Source organism: Equus caballus, chromosome 16 (genome assembly GCF_041296265.1).
Source record: "Equus caballus isolate H_3958 breed thoroughbred chromosome 16, TB-T2T, whole genome shotgun sequence".
Classification (NCBI taxonomy): domain Eukaryota; kingdom Metazoa; phylum Chordata; class Mammalia; order Perissodactyla; family Equidae; genus Equus; species Equus caballus.
Window position 1 is genome coordinate 98,402,183 of NC_091699.1, and position 12,093 is coordinate 98,414,275.

A 12,093-nucleotide genomic window follows, 5' to 3' on the forward strand; every position below is an offset into this window, starting at 1 on the left:
AAAGCAAAAGTCTTCAGAATCATGGTGACAACATCCACCAGCACATGCTCAGCCCCACATTACTGAGTCTCACGTGCTGGCAGGACCCCGACAGCAACTCCAACGGCAGTGATGGGTTAGGGATTTGCTTCTCCTTCACATAGACACATTTTTCAGTGCAGGTTCTATTTCCACAGCATTCTGATTATAAATAACACAGACTAGCACCTTACCATTGTCATCCACTACACGGGTTTGATCTTTGCAACAATCCACTGGCAATCCAATAATTTCAACTTCAACAAACGGATCGATGATCTATGCAAATAGAGAGTATTATTACAACGGATGCATTTCTACATACGTGTTAATTAATTTGACAATATTGGCCAAAATGTCCACATTTCAACAGCAACCCTTTTATTAGATGCTTACTAAGAAAGAGAAGCTGTACCAGGTGCAACAGACTCACATATATGAACAGGAATGAAAGAAAAGATCAACTTTTTGCTTGCCAATATTTACTAATGCTCCACAAACTACACGTAACGAGCCCAGAACCTAGTTCAAGGTACACACCCACAGAAATGGCAGCGTCTGTCCAAGCTCAGAGCAGCCATGTTCACAATCATCACACACAGGAAACAACGCAAATGTCTCCCAAGAGCAGAATGGATGGACTGGGGAATGTTCACTGAATGAATACTGTACAACAATGAAAAAGAACAGACATAATGTCGAGGAATCCAGACATTAAAGAATGTGCTGAAGAGTCCACTTACACAAAGCCTGAGACAGACAAAACGAGTCTGTCGTGAAGGCTGGTGTCTGCCTGGGGGGCTGGGAGCACATATTTACTGGGAGGAGGATGGAAGGTTCCTGGGGGTTCTCGTATGTTTTGTCTTGACCTGGGTTGCATAATAATTGATCAAGATGTCCACACTTGACTTGTGCACTTTAATGTATTTAAATCAATTGTTACTATAATGTAACTTTAAAAGTAGCAAAAAATAAAAAAGATTAAAAAGGAATCGAAAGAAACGATGTGAGTGTTTAGTCTCCCCATCCCCCTCAGCCCTCTCCTCTTGGGGAGAGTCCCACTTGTTGGTCACCCATAATCTCTTGTTTGTTGTGCAAGTTCTGGATAATAACCAATGAAGGACTAAAAACCTAAAGAATCTGGAAAGAGCTGGTCTAAAAGTCTAAAAGAGAGAGAGTTACGAAGCTTGAGAAGGGACATTTTTAGAAGCATGGAGAGTAAGGAGAATACAGAATTTGGGGAAAGTTTCAGGGAATAAGACCTGGAGGGACAATGGGAAACATGTTAAGACAATTAGGTGGACAGACACAACTAACCATGGCAAAGTTTACTCGCTCTCAGTTAATGACTTTGTGCTAGAAGTCTTTCCCTTGAACAGAAGCCTGTGGTAAAGATGGACCACTGGGAATCTCAGACCTTTGGGGCAGCTAACGAATATGATTTCTCTTCTGAAGGAATTCAAGATGCCTACAGGCTTGAAGAGCACTTCCTGTTTCAGACGTGGCTCCTGAGCCGACCTCAGCAAGTGGTGTGGCCATCTGTGCCTCCGTCTTCTCAGCAACAAACCCAGACAGCAGTGTCTCCACCATCACATTGCAATCTGGGCAAGATGCCAGACGTGGAACTGGACAGTGCAAGCGAGACAGGGAGAGATTTGGGAGGAAGAAGTCCCAGGAGGGCAAAGAAAGAGTGAAATTAAAGACGACAATTTTCTGGTTGGGAGCAAGAAAAACTATTATTTCATTCTCAGAGATATGAACAACATGAGGTCACAGGCTGAGCACTCAGGGAGCTGGACAGGGGAACAAACTGTATCTTGGGGCCAGTCCCGTGGCCTAGTGGTTAAGTGCACACTCTACTTTGGCGGCCCGGGGTTTGCCAGTTTGGATCCTGGGCGCAGACCTATGCACCACTCATCAAGCCACACTGAGATGGCATCCCACATACAAAACAGAGGAAGATTGCACAGAAGTTAGCTCAGGGTTAATCTTCCTCAGCGAAAAAATAATAATAATAAAAAGACAAAACTGTATCTTTATTTTCGTTAGCCTGACTAAAGCATGACATAGCAATTTCATAATGTATAAAAATGTCAAATCATGGGGCTGGCCCCGTGGCCGAGTGGTTAAGTTCGCGCGCTCCGCTGCAGGCGGCCCAGTGTTTCGTTGGTTCGAATCCTGGGCGCGGACATGGCACTGCTCATCAAACCACGCTGAGGCAGCGTCCCACATGCCACAACTAGAAGGACCCACAACGAAGAATATACAACTATGTACGGGGGGGCTTTGGGGAGAAAAAGGAAAAATAAAATCTTTAAAAAAAAAAAAAATGTCAAATCACCACGTTGTATACCTGCAACTATTATAATATTGTACGTCAATTATACTTCAATTAGAAAAGGATGGAAAAAAGAAGAAAGGATAAACATCCTGACACTCCCAAGACAATCCTTCCCGCTGCTGAGAAGAGAACAGAGTGGCAGAGGGAGGCCAGGCAGCGAGGGCCACTGCAGCGGACCAGACACCAGGGGACAGGGGTTTGGACGAGGCTGGAGGCAGCAGAGATGGATACATGGTCCCATCTGCAGCACCTGCTTCCTAAGGAGGAGGACACAGTGCATCTACTGAAGACGAGAGAGAAGAGCTGAGAGCAAATGCTTGAGGAGAGAGGAGCTGCACACAGCCACCGTGGAGAACGTGACTGCAAGCAGGGGAGCACCACGGTGGGCCGAGATCTGAGACGGAACCTGTGGTGGCATCAGACTGCAGACTGACTGGCTCCCATCAACACTGAAGATCCAGAAATCTCAGCTGACAGGTGGGAGTGGCACAGAGCTGAAGCGAGGGATACTCTTGACAGGAAGGATGTGAGCACAGGAGGGGCCGACAGTCAGGGAGAAACGGGGGCCAAGAAGGCTGAGAGCAGGTGTGATGGGGGTGACAGGTGAAAGCTCGGGAGGAGAGGAGGCTGTGCCACAGAGGAGACACCCCAACATCAGGCTGCAGCTGAGGTGACGAGCCAGCATGGGGCCAAGGGGTGGCCAACGTGCAGTGGAGGCGAGGTCACAGGGGGTGAGGGATGCAGTGTTCCTACTAACACCTAAACAGTTCTCTGCACCTCGACTTTAGCCCTGCCTGTGTTGGCCTTGCACTGTGAGTGGGACTGTGTGCACGCAGCCCTCGAAACGGATGGCACACTGCCCCCCACGAGGAGCCACATGGGCTTCGAAATACATCAGTCAGTACTTGTGAGCTGCAGTCAGTACTCGTTATGAACATATGCATACATGCACGCACACACACACGCACACTCACACATGTACGCACACACACGTGCACACACACATGCACATGTGCACACACATATGCACGCACACACAGAGCCCTCAAGACACTTTAGACAAAATGGAAACCAGGAAATAATCACCTAGCGCCCTTGGTCACACGCGCTTACCTCGCCTCGGTCCCCAAACATGGAGTCTGGGGGTTTGGGGAGCTGCTGCCCACTGATCACCTTCAGGACGAGCTGCTTCTTGGGGTTGGCAGGAAGCGGATCACCAGAGAAAGGGTTGAAAGTACCTAAGCCAAGTAAAGCCGAGGTTAAACTCTGACTGGCAGCGTGAGAAACACACACACACACACACACACACACACACACGCAGGAGCCCCATAAGCTTGCAGAGCAAAGAAAGGGCAAGTGCTGAATTCCTAGTGTCTCTCAGAGCAAAGACATGGTCACCCAACCATCGGCATGGCTTCTGCCTGAAGACAGTGCCAGCTGGCACCTCCACGCAGTGGTTCTCGTTAGGACCCAAGCTCCCAAAGGCCAAGGAATGGCCCATTTAGAGCAGATGTCTGCCACACAGTCATCGCCACGGCATGGGGGACAAGGACATTTTACGTGAATGTCAACAGAACAGAGAAGCAGAGTGGTTGCTCAGATTCAAATAATTTTCTAACCTAAACTATCTTGGGGGAGACTGAAGACAACCAACAGGAAGACCTGCCACTGAGAGAACAGCCGAGCAAGGAGACATGCAAGATGTGAAACGCTGAAGACATGTCGTCATCTGAATTGTTAAAAACACAATTTGGAAAATTGTAAAAGGATTTTAATGAGCAGAACCAAGAGAAAGTGTTTTGCCCTAAAACGGCACTATCTTTTCTCTTTGCTAGCTGTTCTGTCACGGGCCCACACTGACTGACACAGCTGAGGGTGTCGTTTCGGGGGATTTTAAGTTTTCGGCTGGTTTCAGACTCACTTTCCCTGAGAGAGCTCCTGTGCACAGGCCTCAGGCCATGCAGTTTACGAGTTACGCCCCATGAACATCATGCTGGGCACAGATTCCAGATGACAGTCCCCTGCTACCCAGGCCCCTCTTCACAGGCATAACCGCAAAAGAGAACGTCCCAGATGTCATGCTCAAAACGTGCAATAGTGTGACAAGTTCTAATTTACACTCCAACACCTCAGTCTACTTCTTTTAAAAAATCATGTTGCAAACACCGGGTGTCGCACTCTCCAGAGAGCTCCTTCAAGAGCCGCCTCCTGCTCTCAGAGACAGGGCTGTGAAGCCAGCACACACCTTTGCACATCTGCTGGGGTTTGAGGACGTAGCCACAGTTGCCGTTGGTTTTGAATTTGGCTCGATTTAGCTGCATCATCCGCCCTTCAGACTGGTAGTTCAGGGCCACTGCACAAGGTCAAAGTGGGAGAGGATTAGGGAGACGCAGCACAGAGCCACAACACGCAAAGAACTGCTGCTCCGCGAGGCATACGCACCCAGCTGGCAGCCCGTGCTCCAGTAGGGCAGAGGGTTGAAGTTGCTGGAATCAATGCGGTAGGCGGAGGGGTAAACCCTTGTGAGCTGCTTCTGGTTGTAAACCATGAACTGCTCTGCCTTCTGCTGAACAACCTGATGTGCTCTTGTTTCACTGAATGACAGCACATTTCCTGTGCTTCCTGGCAGTTTTTAATAAAGAAAAAAGAAACGTGAGTACAGCAAAGAAAACACCACTCATACTAGACCTTATAACATGTCCAGCTGTACCAGGTCAACCCAGGGACACAGGCAGGGCAAAGCGGGTGAGCTCCTGACCGAGCAAGACACAGTAATTCCATTCTCAGGACTCTTCCCATTTGGGGCCAAATCAGAGCTGTGCATCTTCCTAGGAGAACTGCTTATTTGTGCATCCACATTCTCCAAGAATTCAATCACCTCACTCATCCGTGTCCACCTGGGAGCACGAAGAGGGCAGGCAGGTAAATTATGTTTTAGGTGCGTGAGTCAAACGAATATCTTTGCCAAAGATGTAGACAGTCATGGATAAATAAAACTATCTATGTAACTTATTCTGGCAACAGGGAGACAGTCATTGAAGGTATTCCTCTCAAAGGCAACATGTGAAATACGTATTAACTGATTGGATTCAAGGTCCAAGAAAATGAAGGAAAAAATCCAGTTCCAAAAAAGAAAAACTGAGTTTTAAAATTAATTTAAATAGATTTATGGAATCAGTCAAAAGCTGTTGGAAAAAGAAAATAATGGAGAAAGAGCTCGAAAGAGCATTATAAAGAAATAAAGCTTTGGCACAATCATCAAGCTCACCAGGTTTATAAATAATGGAAAAATACTGAGGTGAAAGACCAGGAAGCAGATAGTAAAGTTTCTGCTTGGACTTTCATCAGGGCGGTCAACCCAGGGCCGAGGAAGCTGCAAGTTTGGGGTCACGATGGGGTCAACGTCCAAATGCCCCACTTCCACCCTTTTCTCCCATCCCATCTCTCATTGTAGACACAGTCTTCAATGCTCCCACCACACCCACACCCCCACCAAACACCCACTCCCCACCCCAAACGACCTCCCCTGCGGCTTCTGGACCCACTGAAAGACGGCAGTCTAGGGAAGATCCAGACCTGCGCGGAGCTTCAGTTTCACTCCAGCATGCACAGCAATGAGCCAAGTGTGTCTGCCCCCGCCCCGGGGGGACAGGGCCCTTGAAACCAGGGGCTGACTATCGTCTTGCTGGGCCAACTGGGCCTGAACTGTATGCGGACGGTGCGTGTTCAGTGCACACAGTCTCCCAGGGCCCCTTGTCCTTCGGTTGTGCACACTTGGATATTAAACATGGCCAAATGACTGACGGTTCCCCCCTCCAGGGTGGGAACTTGAACAGTCACAAACTCAGGCAGAGGCAAAGGGAGCAGGGAATTACAGGTTCAAGCTGAAGAATCCCCTCATCTTGACTTTCTCCTTATCATACATATTTTATTGACATATTGACATAACACAGTTTACACGTCCTGAGATGCTAAGCAAGACCTCTGCAGATTGTGGTGGACATGCTTTGAACATGAGAGCAGACAATATCATAGCCTTTTTCTTTTTTTTTTCTGAGGAAGTTTGGCCCTGAGCTAACGTCCGTGCCCATCTTCCTCCACTTTATATATGGGACAGCTGCCACAGCACAGCTTGACAAGCGGTGCATAGGTCCGCACCCGGGATCCAAACCAGCGAACCCCAGGCCGCTGAAACAGAGTGCGCAAACTTAACCACTGCTCCACCAGGCCAGTGCCAAGATCACAGTCTTTCTGACGAGCCACATTCAGATGGTGGAGCCCTGTGGCCAGCACCACTGTTTTCCCTATCCCTCGACATAAATATGCACGCCGCGTTATCATCAAGTTGCTCTGCATTAGGATAAGCCACGAACTCATTATCTACTGCTCATTTTGTGGTTAAAAACAAACCCACACACAAAAGACAAAAACAGCTAAATTTCAAGAGCCAAGTAGGAGTAAATATTATTCCCACTAAGCTAATACAATTATGCTTTCCCAAGGCCTTTATCAGAAACTCTACTGCTCTAAACCAAATGCACATTTAACTCCACTAAACCACTGCCTGCGCCTCTCTGAGCCGTGGGCAGTGAGCCCAAGAACGTGCTGTTCACCTGCTAGGCCAGTGACAGTGTCTCCTGTTCTCACAGGAGAAATTAATTTAGACTTTTTATAACTGTCACCATTTGAAGAAAGAATCAACACCAAAGGCAAGAAAACCTGCAGACAGAAAAAGATACCCTTGTGGAGCGGGGAGAAAGGACTGCCAGAGGATCCAGAGGTCGTGGAGGTCGCAAGGCTCAGGACACGCTGCTCCCTGCCACCAGGGGACAAGGACACAGGCTCTGACTCCACCTCAGCTCCACCAGAGTCAGGCCCAGACGGAGCGCCACAGACACGGTTTCCTTCTGAGGCGCTCACTGACTGAACGGATTCAGACCAAAGGAAGAGGGAAAGGAAAGGACCAGCTGGGAGTCCGGGGAAGAGCAGCGCGAGCAGGACTCTCAAGACACAGCGACGGCGGTACGAACGGCAAGAGAGGCAACACCTCTGAAATTTCTGCTTTTTGTTAAAACGTCAATCTGTGGGTTAAATTATTTCCATCACAGTCAAAATTTCCAATGAGAAAATAGGGGCTTTTCGAAGAGTTATTTTAGCCAATTAATTTCTTCCTTCCCCTGGTCACTGGCACTGGCATGGGCACCTGTGAGCTGGGGAGACCTGTCTGCTGCTCTTGTCTTTGCACAGTAACCACGACCTCCCTGGCCCTCTGGTCACTCAGGCAACCACGGTAACCAATAATCAACAGAGCCTCCTGTGCGCTCAGCATCGCACGGGTGGGCAGTCTCCAGACAAGCAAGGAGGATTCAACCCGGTTCCCGGAATTTGTGATGGCGCCCGACAGACAAGAGACAAGTTAGCAGTTGACAAGGAAAGGCCAGGAATGTTCACGCAGAGGAGAAACACTGAGTCCTCACCATCGTCCATGATGTCCTGGGCTGCCACAGAGTTTGTGTACACAACCAGATCTGAGAGCTCTCGGCACAGCTTCATGGTTTTCCTCCGGCGACCAAGCCTGTGAAAACACATCCCGACTTAGGAGGTTTCAGAGCTGAAGAGGCTGGGGTTTTGTCCCTCCACTCCCTCTCCCGGATCCAACAGAGCCAGGACCAGAAGCAGGCACAGGTCCCAGCTCAGCACCCACCCGTGATTTATTCACCGCTCAGCCAGGAATCACAGTTTCTTCTCACGTGTTTGTGAGTTCCTTCATGGGGGCTGCCTCCCACTGCTCCCGGGCTAGGGGGCAACACCAGAGTTCTCAGGGATCTGCTCTGCTTTGGCAGGAGGAAACCTGGACTGAAGTATAGAAACACTGCCGTGTGGGTTGTGAGAATCTACATCTGCAGGGAAACCTTCAAATTTCCATAGTGATTATCCTGCGGAGGGGCAATTACAACTGATTTTTAAAATTTCCTTCTCTATGCTTTTTCTATATTCTTCAACTTTCTTAAAACAAACATCCATTGCTTTGTTCTCTCTCCTATACACCACTCCTAGGATCCCCTCTACAAGGCTACAGACTCTACCACTTCTCCTTGCTCCACAGACCCACATTCTCCTCACAGACACACTTCTCTCCTCTAGTGACCCCTAACTATCAGAAACTCTAATCCTCAGGAAAGGAGATACACAAACAGCCAATGCACTCATGGAAAGATACTCAGCATCACTAGTCATCAGGGAATGCAAATCAATCCACAATGAGATACCACTTCACACTCACTAGAATGGCCATAACCAAAAGCAGGCAGTATCGTGTTGGCAAGGAGGAGGGGAAAGGGGAACCTCACACGTTGCTGGGGAATATAAAACAGTAAAACTGCTTTGTCAAGACAGTTTGGCAGTTCCTCAAAAAGTTAAATGGAGTCACCACGTGACCCAGCAATTCCACTAAGTATGTACCCAAGAGAAATAAAAACACGTCCACATAAAAACTTACACACAACAGCCAAAACAAAACAGCCAAAGAGCAAGAACAACCCACATGTCCTTCAACTAAGAGTGGGTAGACAGAATGCAATCCGTCATATGAGGGAATATACTCAACAGTGAGAAGGACTGGAGCACCGACACCTGCCATGACAGGACGAGTCCTGAAAACCTCACACTGAGCCAAAGAAGCGAGACACAAAAGGCCAAAGGTTGCATGGTTTTGTTTATACGTAATAACCAGAAAAGGCAAATCTAAAAGACAAAGTAGGTTGGTTGGTGCCAGAGACTGGGGGTCGGCGGTGTGAGGTGGCTGCTAAGGGTAGAGTTTCTTTTTGGTATGATGAAAATGTTCTGGAGTTAGATGGTGAAGATATGGATTTATTCACCCAATGAGGACCTATCGAGCACCTACTGGGGATAAGATAGTGAACAATCAGACAAAAATCCTCACCCCAATGGTACTTATATGCATCCAATGAAAGAACTAAGGCCAAAATGCACCAACAATTCATTTTGCCAAGAAAGGAGACAGGAACATATACAGGGATAAAAACCAACATGACGAAAGAGTGCATGTTCCTAGTTATTGCATAATCAGGGAATTCTACAGCCATTGATGAAAATCTGGTTTTGTGAAGGCTAACAATTATAAATCCTGTGAGGTCATGCCTAGAAGTTACAAGTGAAACTCCAAGACACTCCATGAAACAGAGAAGTTCTGTTTAATCCTTGTCCTGGGAGGAGATTGGTTTACTGAAGTCCCAAAAGGACATCGTCACAGCTGTTCAGGCCTTGATAGCTGTATGGGCAAACCTCTGCGTGACCCCAGCACTGCATGACATGACTTCATGTGACACCTGTACCGATGTCCCGTTTGTGCAGTTGAGGCTGTCCTGGTTTTCCTCAAACGCTGCCCCTTCTGCGGCCATGTGGCTCAGAGCTGAGCCTTCCTCACACTCACATTTGACAGAATTCACAGCAGAGGGCTCCGGGAAAGTGACCCCATTTCTCTTTAATTCTCTACTACAACTACACATTGAGTTTTCCCTACCCTACCAGCAGGGACCACACATCCCTTGTGCGCTTGCCAGTCAGTTACTATTCTAGGTACAGACATTCTCTCGAGGTAAAGCTTACATGTAAAATCTCACTAGACACTGAATGCACTCCGTCCCCACAGGACCTCCGAGGTTCCGTCCTTTAGCAAAGGTGCAAGATGTGTCGGGGTGCGCATGCGCATGTTTTTGTGTATCTATCTGTGACATGATCTCCACTCCTTGGTGAGACGATGTGTAACATAGACTGCCAGAAAACCCTACATCAGATGTCGTGTCACAGTATGGCCTCTGAAATATGGTCACTTCACTCATCCCAAGTTCTGTCGCCAATAACACAGAAGACAGCAGCTAGTATTCTGAGTGCTTAGTTGACTAGGGTGTGGCTTATCAGCCTGAGTGGTTTAACTCCTTACACTGATTCCAAAAAACAGAAAGAAACGAGGAGCCTAACTTGTCCCCGTTAGAGCTGGAGGAACAGGAATTTGCATCTGGAAACTCCAGACACCTGGCTCCTCACCAGCTTATCCTCCATCCTCTCCTCTAGTCTCAGGGGAGCCTGGATGAGCTCGTGCCCCCTCTTCTCGGAAGACATGGCCAGCATTTACAGAGAGCTGGCTTGGCGCCAGGCCCCATGCATTCTCATCTTGTTCCAGGCGACCTTCGCACATCCCTTGCACTGAGCACTCCCCCTGCGATCCAATTCTCTAGACACACACAACCAAGACAGCCAAGCTGAGGGGCAGGGCCCAGGGATTCAGCTCCTCACCTGGAAAGCGGGCTGGGCTCCTTGCTAGGAGGCTGCTGTGCGTCCTCCTCGTCATCAGTACCGTAAGATTTAGACCGTGATTTTGTGGTTTTCTGCTGGAAAAATCACAGAAACTTAACAACAAAGTCACTGCATCAGGGACATCTACCACACACAGACAAGGGATTGGTTTTAAAACACACACACACGCACAAGGATGGTAACTTAGAGGAACAGAATGGACCACATATTGCAGCCTGTGTCACCACTGACAAAAAGCATGTTACGGCCGTGATTACACTAAAATACAAAGGCAAAACTGATTCTCACACTCTAAAACTGGCTTCTAAGCCACACGACACACAGGTCCTAGAAAGACCTCACTAGTCAGGTATCAAGGGTCTCCATGAGGATCATAGTTGTAACATCTATTTAAATGATTATAAGGGTTAAAAATCCTCTTATATAGGAAGCTTGTGTTCCTACTGAATTACGAAAGGCAGAATTGATAAGAAAGACAAGCAGTACTTTTTGTCTAACGAATAACTACCGTCCCTGCTTTTGATCAGAATGCACTCTAATAACCATCTGCGTCAACTGCTCTGTCGAGCTTTAACCCATTTTACTTTCTAGCAGCAGAATGAAACCCACTACCCAGGGGATTCAGGTTGAAAGGCTGAGAGTAATGTGGGGTCTTCAGGACAGACTGGCTGTTAACATAAAACTTTCCAGGATGACATGGTTTCATCCCCGCCACACTGGAGACAACCCCAATATTCAGCAACATGTACCTCAACAATACAAATCATGGAAAGGGACCCCAGTAACGGCAGGAAACCTTGCCACCAAAAGTACAGCTTCCACAAACAGGGAAGAAGAGCTGTAGATGGTCTCCTGGACATGGAGGCAAGGGGCTCAGAGAGGGAAGGGCCCTCCCACATCACCACGGCCACACACTGCCTTCCAGTCTCTCACCCTCAACGGAGAAAAACAAGCTACACCGTTGGCATAAACACACTCAACCCTACTGCACTGACAGCGAGGCATCAATTTAGTCTGGAACCTTCTCAGGCATAATCTGTGCCTCGAGAACCTCGGTGCTCACAGTGGGGACCCAAGCATCCGATGACTGATGTCATTTCCAGCCGGCCTCTCACAGCTGGCAGGTCGGCTGCCCTCTCCAGCTTCCTACTGTGTTTTTGTTATGAAATATTATTAAAATAACCTATAAGTAGTCCTGTGGGCATTCATTCTTATGAGTTGAGGCATAATAAATTCTAATTCTCTAGTAGCTAAAGTACTCCCCAAAATACTTACTCTAGAAAATAATTTTAATTTAACGAGTAGTTTGTAATCAAGAAATGAAACATTCTCTAATTCCACATATAGTTAGTAATTTGAAGTATTACAATAATAAATCTAGCTTTTTAAAGTTCATT

At 47.7% G+C, this 12,093-nt stretch overlaps 1 protein-coding gene across 39 annotated transcripts in view; it reads right to left on the reverse strand.

Moving 5' to 3' along the window:
* Nucleotides 1-12,093, reverse strand: part of PLCH1 (phospholipase C eta 1) — a 208,936-nt gene that overhangs the window by 10,322 nt on the left and 186,521 nt on the right. For 21 of the 39 annotated variants that reach the window (XM_070239183.1, XM_070239178.1, XM_070239187.1 and 18 more), the window contains 6 exons: nt 10,676-10,770; nt 7,837-7,934; nt 4,802-4,981; nt 4,605-4,712; nt 3,473-3,597; nt 213-297 (listed from right to left, as the gene is read on the reverse strand). In XM_070239183.1, the coding sequence (XP_070095284.1) occupies nt 213-297; nt 3,473-3,597; nt 4,605-4,712; nt 4,802-4,981; nt 7,837-7,934; nt 10,676-10,770 (691 nt within the window). The remainder of the gene's footprint in view (nt 1-212; nt 298-3,472; nt 3,598-4,604; nt 4,713-4,801; nt 4,982-7,836; nt 7,935-10,675; nt 10,771-12,093) is intronic. The other 18 variants (XM_023621163.2, XM_070239200.1, XM_070239179.1 and 15 more) reach the window with 1 other exon arrangement.